Source organism: Typopeltis vanoorti, chromosome 17, assembly GCF_054136105.1.
Source record: "Typopeltis vanoorti isolate ZY-2024b chromosome 17, IOZ_Tvanoo_1.0, whole genome shotgun sequence".
Classification (NCBI taxonomy): Eukaryota; Metazoa; Arthropoda; class Arachnida; order Uropygi; family Thelyphonidae; genus Typopeltis; species Typopeltis vanoorti.
This window is the reverse complement of record NC_143565.1, coordinates 81,565,932-81,591,479: the sequence shown is the minus strand read 5'-3', so window position 1 is coordinate 81,591,479 and position 25,548 is coordinate 81,565,932. Positions and strand designations below refer to the sequence as shown.

Sequence of the window (25,548 nt, the reverse complement as noted above, 5' to 3'; positions counted from 1 at the left end):
CCAGCTTGTTCTATTGGGACATTTTTAAAAATTGTGGAGCTTATTCTATTATAAATAAGTCTTTCAAAGAGTTTATAACAACAACTGAGGAGAGTAATAGGTCAGTAACTTTCCGGTTTATGATTAGGCTTACCAGGTTTTAAAATTGAAAGTACTTTTTCTTTTTTAAAAATAGGGAGAAGTTTACCAGTTGTAAGAATGTCAGTATAGAACTTTGTTAACCATAATCTTGCATTTCTTCCCAGATTAATCAAAAATTCTGGATGAATGTTATCAAAACCAGGAGCCTTACCAGCCTTTAATTCCTTTAAGGCTGCTTCGACTTCTTGCTGCGTAAAAGGGTGTGCAAAATTTGAAGTTATAGGTGAAGACTTGCTAAATTCTTTTAATTTTCTCTTTATATATCTTGTATGCTTTTTATTGATTGGGATATATGATATATTAACAATATGTATGGCTAGTTGATCTGGGGGTGATTCTTGGTTGTTCTTTCAAAGGAGCACTACCACCTAGTTTCCTAAGAAGGCTCCAAGCTTTACGGCTGGAATGAGTAAAGTTTATACCTTCAACTGTATTTACCCATTTTTTCCTTCGGGATATATCCAAGTTTTCTAGGAGTTCGTTTGCTGTTTTTGGGTCATTGTTTATCTGATATTCATTATAAAGTAATTCACATTCTTTGCTCCAACCATGTATATAGTTATGTCTAATACCTCTAGGAATACTTTTCTTGGCAGCAAGCAGGACTACACCTATAAATCGATGAAAATTACTACTTATTGGAGATATCCAGTGAATACATTTGTCAAATTCATTTGCGTATTTATTTCAATCAGCCTTTTTAAAATTCCAGCATGGGATAGGCTTTGATCTTACAAATGGAATGGAAATGCTAATGTCAATTAATACTGGTCTATGTTGACTATGAGGAAAGTCAGTTAAGACCTCTCAGATTTTGCATAGGGTGACCTGAATTATTTTTGTCACAAGACATAAATCAGGGTTATAGTCTCTTTTCCAGGCTGCAGATCTAAAAGTGCCTTTGTCTTTGGCATCAAAGACTAAGTGAAGATTATTTAGTTCCATCCAATCAACAGTTTTTCGCCACATTCGTTGTTTCAAGCATAATTCCACTGTTCATGGTGACTATTAAAGTCCCCAATATAAATTGCGATATGTTCAGCAATAGGAATAATTTTTTCCAGCCAAGGTGATCCAGGTGGCTTATAAATATTCGTAATTGTAATATCTTGAACTTTTATCACTACTATATGTATGTTTTCTACAATATTTTGAGATAGAAGTATCCTCCTGAATAGAGTATCTATAGTTAAGAAGAAATCCAAAGTGTTGAGTGAGTGAAGAGGATTATTGGGAATTCTAATAAGGAGATGAATGATCTATTTTAAGTCATTACTTACAGTAAAAATTTGTGCCTCTCTTCCAGCTTGGTCATTTGAGATTTGACAAGGGGCAAGTTTGAATTATTGACATTGAAATCACCAAGAAAGATGACTTCACTGTTTGGAAATTTTAACTGAATGAATTGAATTTTGAAGATAGGAAGTCCTCGTCTGTATGATTTTCAGAATTTGGAGAATGTTAGGGGCAATAGATGAATGTAACAAAATGTGGCAAAGAAATCTTAAGCCACAGGAGATCAAAAATATCTATACAAGTATCTCTTATGGCAGAAGGAGTCATAAAAGTCCGTAATTTGGATAGCTAGGATGGGAATTTTTGGATAGTAAGATTGAGGTTCAGTTAGAAAACAGAATACACTTGATATAAGACTTATGTTCTTTGTGACAAATAAAAGTGGATCTTCCAGATTGCTTATAATAAGATAAGCCATATGAACAAGGAATCTGGTAAATACCTGGAAAACAAAGAGGAGGAAGCTTGTCCTTAGGAGATGCAAGAAAAGCAGAGATTTTTCTGGTGGGATGCAGGACGACAAAAATGTTCAGAAGTTTTAATTTCCCTATACATTCAAAAATTCCTTCCACATAAGAGAGAGGAATATGAGTGATTTCCTCTTGAGCAAAAGAGGCAGGGATTCTGTAACTGCTAAATGCTTCTTTTTTATATGTATTTTTTATGAAGACTTCATTGAACCCATTTGATAAGAAAATTGACTTAATATGTTACAATTCTTTCTATAGAAGTTTATCTATGGAACATAAAGAATGAGTATGGTGTGATTCTGCATGGATATCATGACATGTATGAGTCTTTTTCCGAAAAACGGAAAATTGCTGACTGCCATCCAGTTGACAGAGAATCTAAAAAGGCTATTTGATTGTCTTCTGCTTTTTCTAAAGTGAACTGGATCATGGGATGAACTGCATTTATTTTGGATAGCCACTGTAAGTCAGAAGAAGAGCCATTTCAAATTGCAAAAACATCATCAACATATCTGTACCAATGTTAGCTCTTGGTGAAATATTGGTAAGGAGATGTCTTTAAAAATGTTACATAAAAAAATTGGCAATAGTTGGAGAAATAGGACTTCCCATTGCTGTCCTCCCTTCAATCTGTTATTAAAATTTGTTTTGAAAGGTGAAATATCCAGAGTGAATAACAAAGTCAAATAGTTTTACAATATCAGATGGAAATTCTTGATAGAGTAATTTGATGTTATGTGATAAAGAAATGTTAGTAAACAAAGATACAGCATCCAAACTCATCATAACATCGGAAGGGTTCAGATGAACATCACATATCTTGTTTTTAAAGTCAAAAGTATTTTTAATATATAAGTTGAAGCTCTAGGGCTAAATGGCCTCACCTACTCCTCGTATACGGGAATAAAAAGGCGTTAGCTGATTTTTTTTAGCGGAAGTTGAAGCTCTTCTTGTAGAAATAGCAAGTAACAGACAACTATTTTGATAACTTATATGTGGGACATCCATTGCAATCGATAACTGGTCTTACCAGGAATACCAGGTTTGTGAATTTCAGGCAAACCACATAATCTTGGAGGATGCGCATGGAAAGTCTTAAACTTTTTCTTTAATTTTTCATCCACGCTGGAAACATTATCAATGAAATATTAAGCCTGTTGATCTGACTACAAGTAGAAGCAGAAGAAAGAAGTCTATAAATAGTATGGTCTTGATACATTAATGAAATCTTCTACATTGTTCTCTTTTATCTTGAACGTTCAGCCTTACCTTTATCCATTTTGGTAATAATCAAAATGTTTTTATTTTTTGAGGACTTAAAGGAGCTTTAAATTCTGAAAACAGAAAATTGGAGAAGGTGGTTTAGCATTGAATAGAATATTGCACCCTCAAACCAAATTTTATTAGCTCTCTTAGGAGAAACAGAACAAAGTTCTCTATTTATACAGTGAAAGAAGTCCATTAATGGCAACTTTCTAGATATGGAAAAATTGTGCCCCTTTTTTTATTAGGCTGAATATGGCATCTCCATCAAGCATAAAGGTTGCTGGAATATGACAAGAATCCTTCATAAAAGCCATTTTCTTATGGAATGTCTTTATAAAAGAAACTTGTGAAGCATTGCTCCATCACCCTAACCTGAATAGATTTGATTGTCACCGTTTCTCTATGGATAGTAGTACAGCAATCCCTCGATTAATGCACCTAATGTGTTCTTTAAAACAGGTGCATTAATCGAAAATGTACTAATTGAATATAATAACCTATTGGGAAAAGTATAATTCGTTCCTCAAATTCCTTTTTTGAACCTTAATTTTTTTATAAAAGAATTAAGGTATGTCTCAGGGCCTAGTTAAAGGAAAACCATGAAGCTGAAAGATAATAAAACATATTCAGAATATAAATTTTATTATTCTACTTCTTAACAAAGAATTGAGCTAACGTAGTTTGACAGGCATTTTGTTTCTTTTTTCATACACCCGACGGTTTGGCCCTATTGCTTCTTCTACTCTTCTGCAAATTTTACTGCTTCTCTCTTCATCGGGGTCAGCCTCTAAGCATTGCTACTTAAAAACTTCGATTGTATGAAAAATATTTTCAAATTGTTTCTGAAATCTCTTTTGGCTGACTATCAGTGGTTAAATTTTCTTCATATTCTTCGGGATCTTCCTGCTGTGCATCAAAAATTAGCAGGTCGGAATCACTCAATTCTTCAGAATGAGATTTAATTAACTCTTGGACGTTATCATTGTCAATCTCATCAAAACCCAGTTCATTGTTGGCAATTTGTTCAACAACATTATCCATTTCATTTGAAAAGCTTCCAAAATCTTTTGCACAATATGAAGAATGTGCTTCCATACGGCTTGCATATTGCTAGCAGTAAAATGTTTTAAATCGGTAACTAAATTATTTCATTCTGGTGAGTGATTTTTTAAAATGGTTAGCCATAAAAACGTATAGATAGAAAAATTTTTAAAATCTGTAACATTTATTTTTAAGATGTATATAGCCGCACTAATCGAATTTGGGTATCGAAAAAAAATGACGCACTAATCGGGAGTGCATTAATTGAGGGATTACTGTGCTTTTTAGTAGTAAGATAGTAGTACTTTTTCAATCTGCTAATTCTTGCCTAACTTTTATAACTGTTTTTACTTCAATTTTTTTTTTTTCCAAGTTAGCAAAATATTTTGACTGTTTTTCGTTATCTTAGTTTATCACCATGGTAATGCATTTTAGAATTTTCGGTTCCATTTATGTATACTGAAGATGCCTGTGAAACATAGGCAAAAATTTTTCAATTAAAGTCTGCAAAATGAGCATAACTCGTCATGGGAAACTAAAATAGCTGCATCAATACCAAAAAGCCAATACCAGAAATGTGGGTACTGAAAAACATGAACATAATTGTGATCCTTGGAAAAAATAAAATAAATAAACCAATTAAAACATATTCTTCTTATAAATTAATAAACTCCAGTGGGTAATCACAAAACATAGACACCTTATGAAAAATAAAAACAAAAAGACAGATTATAGAATATCACATCGCTCCTAGAAAAGCATTTATTAAAATTAACAAACCGCATTAAAAAAAAAAAAAATCAGCAAACATAATGAAAATCAGCCAAAGATATCACTTCCAGTGATGTCAGTTGCATGACACGTATGAACATCATGTGGTTTTGTTGATATTTAATTTATTGGTGAGTAGTAGCCATCATAAAGTAATACCGATGCAAAACCTTCATATTAATGCAGTTGTAAGGATAATTACTAAAAATATTTTGTACTATTGTAAAATTAAAAAATTCATTGGTGTTTGCTTCAGCCTTTATCACAGGATAAACTCATTAGTTTACTCATGCATTTAAAACCAATGAATATGCATGTGATTGTAAACTTAAAAAAAAATATAAACAATGTCATGCTAAGGATAGAATGATATTGTTTATATTCCCATTTTCCAATTGTATGTTAGGTATATCACAGCCAAGTAACTCAGCTTCTTTAAAGCCAGATTAATGCTCTGAAAGAGTAGTTAATCTGTCTTCATAATGTATTATGGCTGTCAGTTGTGTTTGTGTTCTTCTTGCCAGTTTGCCTGTTCCCCTTAAAAAAAAAAAATATTAATAATACATTAATCTTAGAAATGAATAAACTCCAGTTGAGGGAGAAAAAACCACTGTCACCTGTTATAAGATCAGCTAACTCACCTTTAGTTGAAAAGCTCCAATAAAGGAGTTCTTCATGTCCTAGACAGGATTCGTACCTGGATCTTGCAGTTTCAGCAATGCTCAAAAGGCATTGCTGAAACTGACTAAACTGACTGACTGAATAGTGGAGGCTCTTCCACTATTTACACACACACACACACACACACGCGCGCGCACGCATGTGCATGCGTGTATTACACATGTGGCAATACACATGCATGCACACATGTGCATGCATGTGTATTGCCAGAACTGTTTCTTTACTCTTCCTTTGTATCCGTAGAGAGCAAGAGCACTGAACATAAATGAAGTGGATATCTAAGTTGATATTCCAACCACCTCAGCTGGCTTTTTTTTTTTTTTTTGAATTGTTTCTATTAGAGATCTTTGCTGGCTTTTTTTCAAAATTAGCAGTGTTACGAATGTGATCTTGCCATGTGTATCTTAATATTGATCGAAGGCATATTATCCAAAGCTATTGATGATGTTAAACTGCTCATCAGGTAATGATGTTCCCCATCATTATCCGAGTTATATGCTAATATTGGTTGATTGCTTTTATACAGACTAATTTTTGTAATGAGATTGGAACTGGGTGGTTTTGTGCTTTCTTCTCACTATGTGGTGATCAATGTGGGATCCAAAGCATTGAAAATCTTTTATTTCCTCAAGAGTGTGGTCATTTAGCTTAATACTTTCTTCTGTTCTGTTCTTTAGGATCTTAGTTTTACTGCTATTGACCACCAGTGCAATCAGTGTTGCATTTTTACATAAATTATCTAGGTGATTTTGGAGAGTGAATATTAGTCAATCAGCACATCATCTACAAAGCAGAAACTGCTTTGGTTTGTCTTGCTGAGTAGAAATAGGAAAGCTCTTGTCATCTCTCTATTAATTGTTACTCTTGAATGGTAATTCTGGTATGGTTCTGCTATTATTTTGATTATTTTCAAGATTATACCATAATAACCTAGAATTTTGAACATTCCCCTGTAGTTACCATCATGTCAAAAACTTAGCACTGAGTACATTCATTCAAGAACAACAGAGTGCCATAATAGATAAAGTTCCTGCAGAGTTGCCAAAAGCATGAGGAAAGAGACTGGAAGACAAAATATGCACATTTATTTTAACCATGTGGAACAAAGAGCAAATGTCAAAAGAATGGAGCAAGAGTCTGATCTGCTCAACATATAAAAAGAATGACAAAAGAGTTTATGGAAATTACAGAAGTATTTCTTTATTATGAGATCTACATACACTTTGGAATACCACATAAGTTAGTAAGACTTACCTATGTTAGTGGAAAATTCAGAAGCATAGGTTAAATTATTTAACTGATCCTTTTTCCAATAACTCAAGGATTAATAAAAAACAAGGATGTTGTCTAGCACCAATACTTTTTAAATTTGAGTTATTGGATCTTGGTTTTATTTTAAGTTTAAAAAAAAGTTAAAAACTGGCAATGATTGGATATTGTATCCAGTCGTCACCAGTAGATACTAAAGACACTAATAAACAAATCAGTGCAGATTGTAGCACATGTAGATGACATTAAACATGTCAAGAACTAAACAGAAACCACCACATTTCCCAAAGAATCCACAGCTTTTCAAGTCAAATTTAAGCAAGTTTCTTATTGCCATTCCATGGTACTATTGTATTATAAATTGACCAACCTCTCGTGGATGGATTCTCCATAAAAAAATAAAATAAAATAAAAATACATACCACACATATACACAGTATATTTGTTATCTGCAGATGTGAAACCTGGATATTTATGGTGAGGGTAAGCAATTTGATTTCAACTTTTGAAAGGAAAATCCTTAGAAAAATATTTGGCCCAGTGAATGATGCACTGGGCCAAATATTGCACCTTTGGTGAGATAGGTGAGGGATGTTCGCTATAAAAGTCAGTTTTATTGGATGAACTTCTTTGGCCATTTGCGTAGTTCCCTGGGGTCAGAGTTGTTCTGTTTATTTTATTTTATTTATTTTTTCTCATTCATTTATTTGTTGTTGGAGAAGGGAGAGACTGATATTCTTCTGATGATGGTGGGAGAAATAAGTCATGTTCTTAAAGTCACTTTTCACCTGTTTCGGTTTCAACATCTCATTCAAGATAAATACATTTGGCTCAATAGAGAAGCAGTTCCTAAACAAGCTTTGAATACTGTGTCATATTCAGTTCATATGATGATATTAATGATTCGAGTTTGTGTACCTCATCAACAGTTTCCTCCAGATTTTGCATCATGAATTCTTTTGTAGTCTCTGTGTGTGCAGGTTCAGACATAACTTAATCAGTGGTGTTGAGAATTCCTTCAAAGAGGTCTGCAGACTGCAACTGGACAAGCTCCTTTACATATTCTGATGTCATCACTTCAAGATTTTCTCCAAATTATTCCACTTCTCCAGTTTCTTTCTGCTGTTGTTGAGTTGAACCCTTCAAAATTGGACATGATTTGGGACCACAAGTTTTTCCATTCTGCCAACTCTGATTTCTATTGTTTTACATTTGGATTTATGGATTGAAACAAGAATATAATTTACTCTGATATCTGGCTCACACACTCTCCCATGCATGGCTATTTTTATCTGTAATGTCTCTGATGTTATGGAATTCTTTTATTGTCAGCTTGCTTTCTTCATCAGTTGCCACAAAACATTGAGTATGAGTTGGTTGAATCATGGTGTTAAGAGACAAATTTGCTTTCATGAATCGTGGAGAATACTAAAAATGATACTTTATTTACAAATAGGAGGGTCCTCTTTGTCAAAGTCGTAATCTGAAGATGTATCACTGTACTGCAGACAAAATAATTAACAAACTAATATTAAACAGCTTTATAGGTCACCCACATGTTTTGTTTACTGTTAAAAATCTCTAGGAGACTTGATCACATTTTTCAATGTTTATGGACACTCTTGGAATGACAGATAAGTAGTGGCTTCATTTTGAAGTCTTCCAAGACATTCATTCCCAACATCAATGTTAAATTACCTTTCAGGGCCTTTGTTTTGGCACCTTCTGTTCATCCTTCATAATTTGTGATCCTTTTCTAAAAGTAATCAGTTTCAATGAAATTGCATGCTTGAGAAGATGAATAGCATTGTATAAGTTCTTCAAAATTTGCTCTTGTAAATTTGTTAGCTGCTGCTCCTTTATCTTGTGTTACTTTCCTGTGCCTCATAGTTGGTTTTATGCCCATTTTATTTTTGAAATGCCTAAACTACCATTGCTTTCTTTAAATTGAATATGCAACTTAGATCTGCTTTTTTTTTTTTTTTTTTTTTTTTTTCAGATCAGAAAGTATGGTTTATACTGTCTCATAAATCATCTCTGCCAACTGAACTGTATATTTTTCACATCTATCTGCAAATGCAATTCTTTTCATGAAGCAGTAAAATTTCCTTCCTAAGCTTAATTATTTTTATTGAGTTCTGTGCATGCTTTACAAGTCCTAACTAATGATCTTTCATAGTTGACCATGACAGTTGTTTGTTTTTACTCTGAGTGAAATCTTTTGATTGAGAGTGTCATGCACAATATGTGACCATTGAATGTTTTATTGCACCTCTTCTTCATTTTGGTACTGGCTGCATGATATATTATTTGGTTATCAATTATATATTTGGTGTAATCCTTTATCCAAGTATAAGCAAACAAAGTTTGTGCCTGAAGTATTTTCAGGACTGGGGCAACTCATGGTAAAGGTGATATAAGTTCTGATCACTTGCTTTAGTATCCCATGGTGCAAAGTACATCTCCTTGCAGACATGTATAATGCTATGCATTAAGGAAAAGGTCATTACCCAGCCCAGATTTGACCTTTATTGAGATCTCATTAGTGGGAGCCAGACCCAGAGGTGGTGATACTAAGGTGGAAGTAATGCAGAAGTCGTATCACCATACACCAGTTGTCAAAAAGTGTCAACACCTTATTATTAAAATTCTCTAGATTAGAGATAGTTTTGGTAGCATAGCCAAGTGAAAAAACTTCCATCAATTATTTGGTTATATCGAATGAGACTAGACAAGAGAATGAGAGAGAACTGATGATATGCTCTTTCTTTCCTTCTTTCTGACTAATTGGAAACAAAAAATCATCTAACACATCATCAGTCAGTACTTACAGGCTGTTATGGCCTGCAACCAGTCAAGGTCCTTGGCTTTCCTTATCTTAATTTATTAAGTAAAAGTGGTTAGCTTTATGCCTATTAAAAATTATGACTGTAAATTACTTGTGTTTTACTGGCTAGTTTTTGTTTATGGATTAAAAAAACCTTGCCACCTCTGCATGAGACCAGCCAACTCACCTTCACCGTTATAAAGATTCATTGCATCATAAATGGGATTTTAACCTGGGTCTTTCCAACTAAAGGGAATTGTTGAAATATATTGAGCTATGGATTCTTAACTTCTCTAAGTAATACATAAATTATGCAAAAAAAAAAAGTGTCACAAAACTTGTTGCATGTGAAAAAATACATGGAGATTTCTGTTTAGCATTTATTTTATGGCATGACATTTTGTAGGTTCACTGCTTTACTTCACTCTTAAGTGTATAATTGTCTCTAGATGTTATTAAATTTCTTTCACTCGTTTGAAAGAAAAAAATTAAGTGGACACCCACTGTACCTAAGTAAGAAATTCTGAAACATTTCATATTGTTGACAATGTAATTCAAATGTATGAAATATAAATAATTCATAACTGGCTTACACAGATTTTTTTTATAAGTTTAGTTTAATCCTTTATCCAAGTGTGAGCAAACAAAGTTTGCGCCTGAAAGTATCTTCAGGACTGGGGTAAGGTAGTGCAACACCAGGCAACTCGTTGCAAAGGTGGAGAAAGCTCTCATCACTCCTATCTCAGTATCTCCCATAATGCAAAGCACATCACCTTGCAGATATGGGTAATGCTATGCATTAGGCAAGGGCCACTACCCATACCGATTTTGACCTTTATTGAGGTCTCGTCAGTGGGAGCCAGGCCCAGTAGTGGAGATACAAAGGCAGAAGCAATGAGAGGTCATCCTAACCTATAGGAGTTGTCAAAGGGTGTGCAACCTTATTATTAAATTACTCCGGATTCAGAGAAAGATGTTGAGAGTTTATTTTTCACTTGGTTAGACTATAATAAGTTTAGTTTAATCCTTTATCCAAGTGTGAGCAAACAAAGTTTGCACCTGAAAGTATCTTCAGGACTGGGGTAAGGTAGTGAATCCAGAGTAATTTAATAATAAGGTTGCACACCCTTTGGCAACTCCTATAGGTTGGGATGACCTCTCGTTGCTTCTGCCTTTGTATCTCTACTACTACTGGGCCTGGCTCCCACTGATGAGACCTCAATAAAGGTAGAAACCGGTATGGGTAGTGGCCCTTGCCTTAATGCATAGCATTACACATATCCGCAAGGAGATGTGCTTTGCATTATGGGAGATACTGAGATAGGAGTGATGAGAGCTTTCTCCACCTTTGCAACGAGTTGCCTGATGTTGCACTACCTTACCCCAGTCCTGAAGATACTTTCAGGCACAAACTTTATTTGCTCACACTTGGATAAAAGATTAAACTAAACTTATTATAGTCTAACCAAGTGAAAAATAATCTCTCAACAGATTTTTTTTTTTTTTTTTTTTTTAATCATGAAATCATATTTCTTGTAGAAAGGCTTATACGCTGGTTAAACATGATAACTAATAATTAAGGAATTGACAGCATACACTAGAAATATAAATTAAATCAACTTTAATATATACTTTCCGATATTTCAGCAACGTCATGTTGCCATCTTCTTGGGAACTTAAAATAAAGACAAAGTGCACACAAGTACTACATAACAGCAAATGAGAAAAGAAGCGAGGAAGCTACCGTTTTTCTAAAGTCCTGATGGTGCCCCCTGGCGGACTATATTGGTAGTTCTTGGCCTTTGGGCTGAAGTTCTGATGAATGTTTCCCAAATTTGGGGCAGTCTCATGCATCCAAATTTGTTGAGGTTTGGCATGTTTCTAAGGGCTGAAGCTGATTCCATGAATAATCTTTCATATATGAACTTGCTGCGGTGTATTACTGTGGCTTTCTTCCCCTTATTCTGTGTGCGAGTATTCAGAGCGTGGTCTGCAAGCCCAGAGTGGCTGTACTGGTGAAATCGGATGTAGTCCTTGTGTTCTGAGATTCTGATATTTGCTGTCCTGCCTGTTTGGCCAAAGTAGGACAATTTACAGTAGGTGTAGGGGAAGTGGTTGGTCTTTGGTGGAGCAGATAAGGGATGCCAATTTTCTATGTGGTCTGTAACAAGTGGTCAAGTCATGTTTTTTTTTTAGGATTTTGTTGATTTTTTCCAAGGCGCCTCATATGTAGGGAATGGTGATGGATTTAGAGTAATCTTTTTTTTGTGAAGGGGAGAGGGAGGGAGGTTGGTTGTGGATAACTGGTTTAAGTATTTTTTGGATTTTTTTGGGGGAGGTAGTCATTGGCTGAGAAAGTGTCAAGGATGTGATTCAGTTCAGTGTTTAGGGCTTTTTTTTCTTTATGTATTTTTGGGAGCCCATATATACTGGGAGGTGTCTAGAGTTATATGGTTTTAGTCTGTTGGTAATCTCCACAGGCCAAGAAGTGACCTTCTTAAGGAGCCTATGGAGCCCTAACCACTGAACTAAATCACATCCTTGACACTTTCTCAGCCAATGGCTACCCCCCCCAAAAAAAAAAATCCAAAAAATACTTAAACCAGTTATCCACAACCCCCCCCCCCCCGCCCCTTCACAAAAAAGATTACTTTAAATCCATCACCATTCCCTACATCCGAGGCACCTTGGAAAAAATCAACAAAATCCTAAAAAAATGACTTGACCACTTGTTACAGACCGCATAGAAAATTGGCATCCCTTATCTGCTCCACTAAAGACCATCCACTTTCCCCTAGACTTACCTGGTGTATACCAGATCCCTTGCAGCTGTAAATTGTCCTACTTTTGCCAAACAGGCAGGACAGCAAATATCAGAATCTCAGAACACAAGGACTACATCCGATTTCACCAGTACAGCCACTCTGGGCTTGCAAACCACGCTCTGGATACTCGCCACAGAATAAGGTGGAAGAAAGCCACAGTAATACACCGCAGCAAGTTCAAATATGAAAGACTATTCATGGAATCAGCCTCAGCCCTTAGGAACATGCCAAACCTCAACAAATTTGGGAAGCATTCATCAGAAGAACTTCAGCCCAAAGGCTAAGAACTACCAATATAGCCCACCAGGGGGGCGGCACCATCAGGACTTTAGGAAAATTGTAGCTTCCTCGCTTCTTTTCTCATTTGCTGTTATGTAGTACTTGCATGCACTTGTCTTTATTTTAAGTTCCCAAGAAGATGGCAACGTGACGTTGCCGAAATATCGGAAGGTATATATTAAATTTGATTTAATTAATATTTCTATTGTACGCTGTCAATTCCTTAATTATTAGTTATCATGAAATCATATTGGTTTTACGCTGCTTCCAATTAATCAGTTAAGTAAACTTTTTTCATGATTTTATGTGTTAGTACCTTTAATTTAGTAGAACTGGTGTGTTTCTTCTCCACATCCTCTCTCTTTCTCTCCCTCTCCTTCTGTAAGAGTTTTTTGACTAGAGGTCATCAGAGCAAGTAATACTTGATAAACTTGTGAAACCAATACCCATTACATGAGCTGCATAGTAAGAGCACTTTTTCTATCTGTGACAGTGAGTTATTCACATACAGAGTGAAAGATTCCTGTGGGAACTTCTCAATCATAGAGAACTGATGAAATTAACATATTTGATATAATTGTATAATACGTTGCTTTAGCGTAATTTCAAACACCAAATGCTGTTTTTTTTTCGACTCTCCTCGAATAAAAGCAGCAGTTTTTTTAATAATTTTTAGTTTGGATTCATGGGTCCTCTGCAAGCAGCAGTGACATTTCATGAATTGTTTTACTGGGATTATAATTCCAATTGCTGATTCATCTTGTTAAGATTAGATCATTAATATTTACATGTTCTAAGCTAACTCGCATGTTAAAAAAAGAAAAAAGTCCATGCTAATACATGGCTAAGAGGTGATATTTTATTTATTTTTAATATTTCACATTATCATCATTACTATTACTATATTTCACTTCCAAGGAGTCCTTAGACTTCACTCATAATGGGAGGGCCACTCTACTCCACTTAAAACACTGACTGTCTCTCCTACTTAATCCTCCAACTGCATGTCACTACCACCATCAACACATAATACCACCTACTGCTCACTACCACCAATAATATTTTTGTCTGTCAATTGTGTGTGTTCTCTTGGCCAATTTCCCTGTATGCAGGATGAAAAACCTGAATTTCCAGGAGAAAAAACCCTGCTACTTCTGTATAAAAAAAAAAAAAAATTTTTAATCAAATTCGGGTGTTTTCTAATCAAAGGGTGCAACGTCCATTGTTCTTCCAGTTGCACTACTGAGCTGCTTCATCATTAAATTCCTGACATATATCCTTAAAGGGTATACAGGATATTATGATATGAAAAAGTTACATCATTATTAATATTTCACTTAGGTCAATGTTTTTCTATATGAATACAGTTCAGACATGAAAACTGAATTGAACATTTGACATAGCATTTGATTTTTACTAAGTTAAATGAATTCATATATGAAAGGATGCATACAAATGTCATGACTGTAGCAAGCCATTTGATTCTTTACTCACTGATGTTGAGCAGAGTAAAACTCACTTGATGTAGTCATAAAGTTTGGTATGTGAAGCATAGACCAATCTGGCAGCTTTGGAATGTACAGCAGGCTTAAGATGCCGGCCTGGTTGGCCAAGTGGTTAGTATATCTGCTCTCCAGCCAAAAGGCTGCGGGTTCGAATCCTGCCATGGGCATGGATGTTTGTGATTGTCTATGAAAATACTAGTGGTGGTCAGCGGTGGAGTTGGTGTAGATGATGAAGGTAGTTGCGGTTGGTGGAGTGATGGAGACTGAGAGTTGTAGAGCAGGCGCCCTCCCTCGATTAGTCCTTGGACTCCCTGGAGGTGTTACATAATAATAATAAAAAGTAATAATAATATAATATATTATAATAATTATAATTATACTGGGAATTGAACTATGCCTGTATTTGCCAATCCCATGTGTCAGAGTAGGAAACTAATGGTTAAAAACAAGGTTTCTAAATTCATATTTTTATTTTTCACTTCAGCCAGTATTTTGATTCCTAGGAAACTTTAGATTTGTAGACTCCTATAAGAGGAGATCCTATAGAATTTTTGAAAAATAGAATATCAATGTTTTCCATTTGAACTTGAATTTTCTCAGAACTGCAAAATTTTAGAATTGATATAAGTAGAGTGTTTATTTGTTTTTAGACTTGGTCACAATTGAATAACATGCATAGTTTTATGATCTGTCTATCCATCTACATGAAACAGCTTGAAAATAGATGAATTCAGTTGATGGAAGTTAATGCAGTGAGGAGAAATTTTCAAGCAGTTTTTTTTTTATTAAAATTGAATAATAATGACTTATTTTACATGAAAACTAAAATAGTTTTTTTTTGTTTAAGTTAAGGGATATTACATCCCATATAGTTTCTTAGCCGAATAAGAAACTCAAAGAGTTTCATGCCGAATATAGTGGAAACTATATAAAGTTCGGCGATTCCAAGCGTAAGCAAATACCTGGATACTGCAGCAACTGACCCTAAAGGTAGTGCAAGCTGAGGCAACTCGTGTCAAAGGTGGAGCAAGCTCCGATCACTATTCTTGATATTTACCCATAATGTGAACTTAGCTCCAAAGAGCTGTATTATTGTTCGACATTATGAGAGAAGGTCACTACCCAGACCGGTTTCAACCTTTATTGAGGTCTCATCAGTGAGTAGGCAGACCTAGTTAATATCAAGTTTGTAGCGAACAGAACTTACTACCCTTCTACGAGTTTTGCCATGAAGTGTCCTAATAAATTATTAGATATATGAAGAGCCAAAGGCTTCAATTTGGCGACATATAACTTGTTTAAGTTAAGGGATATTACATCCCATATAGTTTCTTAGCCGAATAAGAAACTCAAAGAGTTTCATGCCGAATATAGTGGAAACTATATAAAGTTCGGCGATTCCAAGCGTAAGCAAATATCTGGATACTGCAGCAACTGACCCTAAAGGTAGGGTCAGTTGTTCGGCAGATATTCGGCATGAAACTCTTTGAGTTTCTTATTCGGCTAAGAAACTATATGGGATGTAATATCCCTTAACTTAAACAAGTTATATGTCACCGAATTGAAGCCTTTGGCTCTTCATATATCTAATAAAATAGTTTTTTAATGTGTAAGGAATGTGTATTGTTTCATTCTGCAAGATATGTACATTGAATAGTTACTCCTAACACTGGTGATTTTAAATCGTCTTGGGACAGTTAATGGAATATTATAATTGTCTTGGAATATTAGCTACATCTAGTGATCAGAAGCTTACAATATCTTCTTGCTTTTTTGTTTATTAGTATTTTAATATGATAATAAACAAATGTGTTTGAGAAAGAATAAAAAGTGTGAGGAGTTGAAGTGGTAGAGTGCATGCCAGTGATAGAAATGTGAAAGAGGGATGTGCAATTTTGACTCTACTTAATAAACAAAATGAGAATTGGAGGGACTAGAAAAGTTGCTTAATAAGTATCAGGAAAGCTAAGAAGAGGGGTGAAATATAAGAAGAGAAGAAAAGGAAGATTCAAAAGAACAGAAAAGGATGAAACAGATATAGTAATATAGGATATGCTAGACAAGCAAAGAATGAAATCATGTTCTTCGGGGATGATGATTCATAACATGACTTCAGCAGATAGAACAGATGGAATAACAGATTGTATTAGAGAAAAAGAAAATAAAAGTGTTGACACCCTAATCACATCTTCCAACTCGGTTAGAAGATGTGATTAGGGTATCAACACTTTTATAATAGAATGCCTAATCACATCTTCTAACTTGGTTAGAAGATGTGATTTGGCACTCTTTCTTACTCGGTTAGTTTACAGGAAACTAGCCACATGGGTTGATACATAAATAGACTTTCTCTCATTATAAGGTTTAATTGAATAAATACAACATGCATGCACACACACACACACACACACACACACACACACACACACACATATATATATATATATAATTAAACACAATTAATCAGTTCTATATTTTGTCTCAGTCACTGAGACATTGTCAGGGAAACAATATTAAAATTGCAAAAACACACATGAAATTGCTCAAAACAATAAGTGGAAAAAATTAGACTGAAAGCCTAAAATCCTATGAGGAGCATCCTATATGTCTATTGTTGGCTAACTTTAGCTGTTGGACAGGTGGCCTAAGAATTTAAATTTTTCAAATCTTGGGAAGTTTAATACAACTATATTTATTAATATTAGATTGGTTTTTTAAGTATTTTGCTGATTCTAAAAAAAATTCTTTCAAATTTGTATTTGTTATGTTGAATGAAAAATAATTTTCGTCATGTGATTCTCTGTAAGGTATCCAAGACATGATCAGCTAGACCTGACTGACCATACTTATGACAGATGTTTTTTTTTTTTTTTTTTATTTATTTTTTTAATATATGTTCTAGGTGGATATTTGCAGGTACAAGGAACTTTATAAATACTCAGAACAGCGAGAAAGGAGGTACAGGATCCCTGGAAGAACAAGTGAGGTTTGAATGCAGTGCACAGATTGTACTTTTTTAGGTTTCTGGCTATTTTTTTTTTTTTTTTTTTTTTGGAAGTGCCCCAGATATTATTATTATTATTATTCATGACACCTCCAAGGAGTCCAAAGACTCATCGCGGGAGAACACCTATTGTACAACTCTCCTTCTCCACCACTAACTGATACTCTGCTACCAATCATCTACATCAGCGCCATCTACTGCCCACCACCACAGCTAGTATTTTTTGTCTGTAAATTGCGTGTGTTCTGAAGGGCTGATTTGTCTGTATGTGGGATGAAAAACCCGAGTTTCCAGGAGAATATAAGGAACAATAATAGCATTACTATAGTCAGCATATTAAGAGACATGTGAGGAGATGGAAGAAACAATTAATTTGATCTTATTAGCATTGTAATCATTGGACAAGAAGGTCTGGCAAATAAAGGAAAGTTCAGCTATAAGTTCAGTCCTCGCAACAGTATGGTATTATCACCATATTGTTGAGAGGATAATGGAAAAGTTTGTTGTGTATCTGCTTGTGTGGGTGGGTTTACTATAAGCTGAGAAAGAAAGAGTGCCATTGGGAAGATGTGTGATTAGAATATTGAGTAAAGGCAGGCCAGTATTATTTTCTTTTTCTATAGTGAACTGGATTCTGGTGTGCTATCTGTTGAGATGGAGGAGGAAGGGGTCTAATGTGTCTGAGCCATGTGGCCAAATATAGAACATCATCAATGTATCCTAACCAGATAGAAGGTTTGAGAATAGCAGTATCAAGAGCATGTTCTTGATAATAATTATATGGAGCAATTTCAAAATGCTCCATATAATAATTGAGTAAAGGGGGAGAGCCAGTATCCTTCCAAGTGAAGTAGCCAAAATGAATGGTAAAATGAAAAAAGATCAATGATATCAGGTGGGGAGGCATTTTTTAAATAAATAAAGTGTCAGAAAGAGAGATATTGATTAAAAAAAAATGATCAACATCAAAACTTACCATGATGTTATTTTAAACTAAATTTTGGATTAAAGATTTGAAATGCGTGGATTTTTTAATATAAGATGAAGTATGACCAACCATCCTGTAAATGGGGTTCAGGATTTAGCTGTTTGGCTAACTTAAAATAGAAGGAGTTAGTAGCATCCTATGGGCGACGAGGGTTATTAGGTTTATGAATTTTTGCTCATATATTGGGGGGAAAACAAACAATTTGAGTTTTTAAACTATTTCAGGAATTATTAAGAAGTTTTAAGAACTGGTGGGATCATAATTCAATGGTTTAGTGTCATCTCTGAACAACACATTCATTTTTTGATTATATTCACTAGCATTGATGACCACAGTACTGTTAATCTTATTGGCTCTACTGATTATTATGCTACTGTCTTTGTGTAATTTATGGAGAAAGAGAGAGAGGAGTTAGTTGGCTTTCAAGCGATTTCTTCTAGGTGGCAAAGCTTCATAAAGGATATCAGCTGTGTCCAGCCTGATATTGTTGACAGTGGTAGGAGGCAAGTTACGAGTACCACATTTTGTATATAGCATGTCTAAAGATGGAATTTGACTACTGCATAGTTGTGGCCAAGCCTGAGGATGCTAAGAGCTGTTTCTTCGAATCTTTTAGACAAAAGGCTGAGCATATAGAATGTGGCATTTGCAACTTGGCTCCTACCATCACCAACGGTATCAGGCTTGACATAGCTAACATAGTTTCTCAAACTTCGTGCCTAGAAGAAATCGGTCTAACAGTCAACTCCCCTCTCCGCAAATTATGCACTCCACTCTCTCCGTAAATTAACAAAGTCAGTAGCATAATTATTTGTAGAGCCAATAAGAGTAATGCTATTGTGGTCATTAGTACTAGGTGAATATAATCTGAAAATGAATATATTGCTCAGAGACCACACTACCTATAAACCACTGCATTACAATTCCACTAGTTCTCAAAAGAGAACATTAAAAATGCTTCTTGAAAACGTCACTTCTCCTGAAATAGTTATCCCCCCACATATACACAATTATACAGATTGCCAAAAATTCATAAACCTGATAACCTTCTCCATCTCATAGCAGATGCTACTGACCCCCCCCCCCTTTTAAGTTAGCCAAACAGTTACCTAAATCCTTAACTCCCACTTACAGATCATGCTTTATCTTATATTAAAAATTCCACTCATTTCAATCTTTAATTCAAAATTTAGTTTAAGACAATAATGATATCATGATTAGCTTTGATGTCACCTTCCTTTTTTATCAATATTCCTCTTTCTGGAACTTTAAATTTACTAAAAAATGTTTTCTCCTCTGATATCTTTTTTCATTTTGCCATTTATAAATACATTGAGGGCACAGCCACTGACTCTCCTCCTCTAGCCAATTATTATATGGAGCATTTTGCTCTTGATACTGCTATTTGCAAGCCTTCTATCTAGTTAAGATTCACTGATGATGTATTCTCTTAGCAACATGGCTCAGCCACATTAGACTCATTCCTCCTCCATCTCTCAACAGACAGCACCCTAGAATCCAGTTCACTATAGAAAAATAAAATAATAATAGCCTGCCTTTTTCTGGATATTCTAATCACAATCAGTTTACAGAAAAACCCACCAACAGGTAGGTACATACATACACAAAATTTCCCATCGTCTTCCCTCTTAACAATACGGTGTTATCAAAACCCTTGTTAAATAGTCTTCATTCAATGTCTGTTCAGTCCAGGCTGAACCTACAGCTGAACTCTCCTTGATTTGCCAGACCTTCTTGTCCAGTGGTTACAATGGCAAAAAGATTAACAAATGAGTTGTTCCTCTAGAGCACCTAAAAAAAAAAAAAAAAAAAAAAAAAAAAAAAAAAAAAAAAAAACAGCCAGAATTCTAAAAAGTAATCTCTGCACTGCATTCAAACCTCATCTGAAACTAGCTGCCCTCATCTGCTCTTCTAAGGAACTTCTACCTCCTCTCTGTTTCAGTTGTTTACAAAATTCCTTGTTCTTGCAACTTAAAAGAGATCTTAATGTAGATCTCTCGGTATGATCATGTTATGGTCATACTGAGAGATCTACATTAAGAAGACAGAAGAGCATAAGAAATACATATGCCATGATAAGTATGGTCAGTGAGGTCTAGCTGACCATGCTTGGATACCTAGCACAGAATCATGCGGAAGAAAACTAGTATGCTTCACCACAACAAATGCATATTTTAAAAGACTTTTTTTTTTTTTTTAGAATTGGAAGCAGATTTTAAAAAACTAGACCTAATCTTAATAAATATGGTTGTATCAAGCTTCCCAAGATTTGGGGACTATAATTCTTAGGCCTCCCACCAAACAGCTAAGACTAGCTAACCGCATCCTTAGAAGGCACTCCCTCATAGGACTTTAGGCTTTGTCTAATATTTTTCCACTAATTGTTTTAGCAGTTTTAATATTGTTTTCCTGATGATGCCTCAGTGACAGACAAAATATAGCACTGATTAAATGTGTGTTTAATTATATATATGCGCTGTATTTATTCCATTAAACCTTGGAGTTCAAACCAACACGTAGGTTTAAATAAATTGTCTCAGCATTTCCTCCCCATTAATATGGTATCATTAATGGTCTGCATTTTTATTGATTGCTCCTAGGGATATGGGTACAATTCATATATCAGATACTTAAGTTTTACACAATATATTCTCTGATTTAAGAAATTATATTTTGTATTATTTTTTTAATTTTAATAAAAATTAACTGTATGTCCCTGTTTTTTCAAGAACACAAGAACTTTTCATAAGTCCATCTTAAAACAGATAATATTCAAGTTCTGTTGCTGTAATTAAGGAATTTATAATGGGTGATGTAAATCAAAATGTGAGAAGTAGCTCAGATAAAAGTGATGAGCCAAATATACCAAGGAATCAAGAACCACTGAAATCACCCAAAAGTCTAGGAAGAAAATCAAAGTCGAAAAAGAAGAAAGAGAAGTCCTCTTTGGTATGTAATCAGTGTTTATTGTGAAATATTTCAGTGATTATGTTTTGGTGAGTGAATCATCCCGAGTTAACAGTTTCTTAATGTTTATTTACATCCTGTACAATTTTCATTATAATATGTGTTTTACTTTCATTTAATGAATATATTTTTAATTTTCTTAACTTTGTTTTATTTTACTAATAGAGAAATATTCATTGCCATCCATTTAGGTTATACCATCTTAAGTAATACATCTGTTTTGAAGTTGGATAGTAATAAAAAGCCAAATATATATAGAAATCGCAAATTAAACTTAAGCATAACATACAGTTGACTCTCGCCATAGAGTAGATAGTTTCTATAGTGAATTTCTTTATAAATAGCATTGTGCTTATGGAACCTCATTCAGAATATTTCATTAGCTTCTTGTAGTGAGTAAGTTTGTTGTAATAGTGCTTGTAATGACAGTCAGCTATAATAAGCATAGACAATCATTGCAACAACCAAGGTTATGGCATGAGGGCACTATGCAGTAAGTGTTTGAAGATTTTAAAATAAACATCAAAACACTGCACCAATTATGACAGTAATCCTTGTATTCATTCTTATCCAAAATATTTTTATTTATTTATTTTTTTTTTATTATTTATTTTAATATTTTTAATATTTTTTTTTTATTTTATTAAGGAAAATTAACCTTTCAGGAATGAATATGTCAATAATGTTATTATTTGCCTAATTCCGAGGTGGTAATTTGATAATCTTTTATACGATTATCAAAATGAAATATTAATTCTGTATTCATTCTAAAATTGCTACTGAGTAAACATGAGATTAAATGCAAACAGCATTATACTGCACTTTTCAAGGCCAAGCTAAACTGTTATGTTAACAGTGAAAATACTGTTACTTGTACACACAGTGAACAAATCACAGTATGTATTATTATTATATAGGTATTTCCATTGGGATGGGAAGATTCATTACAGGAGATACATTATTCACACACTAGCTATTCTTCACAAAATACCTATTGTAAAACTTATTAACTGATGAACCACCTCTGGCAACCTATTCCATCTACTCACATCCTCCAAGCAAAAAAAACTAGTCCTTACACTCTTGTTAACCATGCTCCTACACAATTTCCATAGGTGACTCCCTGTTCTCTCCCTTCCTGTCATTTCTACAAAACCCCCTTTAATGCACTATATGCCTCTATCATGTCTCCTCTTTTTTTTTTTTTTTTGCCTGTCAACTAGTTTTTGAAGCCCACAGACCATCAATCTGTTCCCATCCCACAATCTCCCTTATACCTTGTGTCACTTTGCACAATAAAGTTAAGAACGTGGGTTGCTACATTTAATAGCAGATGATCACTCCCACTTACTAACCTCGAGGTTGCCTGGACCCACACTCACCTGCATCTTCCCCATATACATTTAGTTTGCCTGACTCTGCACTTTCAAACTCTCACTGAGCAATACTTTCTCAAGACTCCTAATCCCAAATCCACTCAAATATAAGTCATCCACCTTATATAAATCCTTCCTTCCATCAACTCACTCCATACATCCACAAACTCCATGCCATTCCTCCTGTTTTTTAGAGGTACCTGTGGCATAGTATAATTATTAAAAGAACACGTAAGACCAAAGTAATAACTTTTAATTAATAAAGGTACAGATATTTCATACTAAAACTAATAGTACATCTTCAGTGTCGCACAAACAGTTATAGAAATGGAATACAAGTAACGAACATTCGGTGGATCATCTATTAAAATACAATTGTTGCTGCGTGCTAGGAAATGATAGAAAATAATAATTAATCTTTAAGATAATTGGTTTTTTTTATTGATTACATAAAATAAAAGTCTCCCAGATCTTCGAGAGAGAGAGAGACAATCATTTCGATTTAAATTCGGTCGGTGTAAAATAGCTTCACAACTTTCTTTAAAAAGGCGTTCATATTTGAACCTGCATCTATGGAGGAGAATAGCTTTATCCCACTGGATATTATGAGTAGTGTTAATACTGTGTTGTGCTAGACCAGACTTCTGAGGTTTGTTGTATTCAATATAATATTGATGTTCTTTAATTCTTTTTTCCAAAGAACAGCCAGTTTGTCCAAAATAAGAAACATTGCATTCACATGGTATTTGGTAAATGCCAGACAAAGATAGGGATGACAGTTTATCCTTTGTAGAAGGCAATAAAGAGGAAATTTTGTTGATAGGAACATACGTGGGAAGCAATTTGTACTTTTTTCAAAATCCTATCTATAGGTTCTGAGATTCCTGGAATGTAAGGGAATGGAACTCTGCGGACTGTTGAAGAAACCTATGTCGGCACATATCATCTTTTTCATGACCCCTGGCAAAATTTTAGCCACGTGCAATGTAGTTCTCGTTTGGCAAACATTTAAAATGACCGTGTTCACATTTTTCATAAAAATGGAGAAAAATGAGTTTCATGCAGTGATAAAACACTTTTATTTGAAGAAGTGGATGGCCTCGTAGATCAAAGCCGAGTTCATGTAGTTCATGAGGACTCTGCACCAGCATTAAACTTTTTATTTTTGGATAAATGAGTTTAAACATGGTCGCAAGTCCATCGAAGATGAAGCACACTCCGAATGCCCGACTGAGGTCACTACGAAGGAAATGATTGACGAAATCCATGGTATCATTATGGAAGATCGCCCAGTGAAAGTGCTTGAGATTGTGTTCAATTGAGACTGAGGCATCTCAATTGAATGGGTATATAATATCCTGCACAAAAAATTGCACATGAAAAAGCTGTGTGCGTGATGGGTGCTACAATTGTTGACTGTCGATCAAAAATGCATGCAAAAAGACATTTCAGCGTAATTGCAATTTGCAGGATTTTTTTGCTTTGATTCATGACTATAGACGAAACTTGGATCCACCACTACACACCTGAGCCCAAGCAGCAGCCAAAACAGTGGACAGTGCCTTGGTGAAAGAGCACTGAAAAAAGCCAAGACCATTTTGTCAGCTGGGAAAGTGATGGCCACTGTTTTTTGAGATTCTCAAGGAATTATCATGATAGACTATTTGGAAAAGGGTAAGACAATAACAGGAGTTTATTATGTGTCATTGTTGGACCTTTTAAAAGAAGAATTGAAGAAAAACAGTCAAGATTGGCTTACAAAAAAAGTGCTCTGTCATGAAGACAATGCAACATCCCACACATCGGCTGTCGCAATGGCAAAATTGCATGAATTGAGGTTCGAATTGGTTCCACATCCACCGTATGCTCTGGACTTTGGCCCCCGTGTGACTACTTCTTGTTCCCAAACTTAAAAATTTGGCTTGGTGGGAAAAAAATTTTCTTTGAACAAGGATGTCATCAAGGTTGTCAATGACTGTTTTGCACAATTTGACAAATCCTACTTTTTAGATGGGATGAAAAAATTGGAAACACGCTGAACCTCAGTGGAGACTATGTTGAGAAATAAAGGTGATTTTTTCCAAAAAAATGTGGTTAACTTATTTTTTTACCAACCTTTTCAAACAACCCTCATGGGTGGTGGCCCTTCTAACAATGCATAGCATCATGAATGTCCAAAAGGGATATGCATTTCATTATGGGGGATACCAAGACAATTGATGTGTAGTCATTAGCCTCTATATACAAGTAGCCCAGTCATAAAGATACTTCATGTGCAAACTTTGTTTGCATAATATAATTTCTTAGCATCTTTTATTTATAAATGCCTAACTCTCCTCTAATGTTTACATATTTTGATGCAATATAATTTTGTGCAGGCTTTAATTCTCTTAAAAATTTCATTTCTGCTACCTGTATTGTTGTACTTTCTTTTCAACAGACCAAGTTTCTGAACCATATAATAGAGTAAAAGAGGCATAAAAGTTGCATTTCTCTCTCTCTCTCTTTCTTTCTTTCTTTTTCTGGTGTCCTTCTAATTATTCCACAGATTTTTCTGAAATTTATATTTTCATCTATATCTTTGTCTTTTAGGTATATGTTATTTTGCAGCCTAAATAATTAAACTGCATCACATGTTCGGTTTTTGTTTAATCTGCTATGACTGCAGTCTTGGTTAATGGTACATTAAGAAATACTAACATAGAGAACCAGATCTATTTTTTCCAATGATACTGCTGTTACCACTGAACTTGTCTATCTTCACCACACTTTTTTTTAGCCAACGATTATAATACCATGAAAATGGAGAAAATACTAAATG

General features: G+C 34.6%; 1 protein-coding gene across 3 annotated transcripts in view; it reads left to right on the top strand.

Annotated features, from left to right (window-relative positions):
• The window catches only part of eIF2Bdelta (eukaryotic translation initiation factor 2B subunit delta), a 380,912-nt gene that overhangs the window by 199,558 nt on the left and 155,806 nt on the right, over positions 1-25,548 (top strand). For all 3 annotated transcript variants that reach the window (XM_090407674.1, XM_090407675.1, XM_090407673.1), the window contains one exon: positions 21,114-21,333. In XM_090407674.1, the coding sequence (XP_090263800.1) occupies positions 21,190-21,333 (144 nt within the window). In that variant the 5' untranslated portion in view covers positions 21,114-21,189. The remainder of the gene's footprint in view (positions 1-21,113; positions 21,334-25,548) is intronic.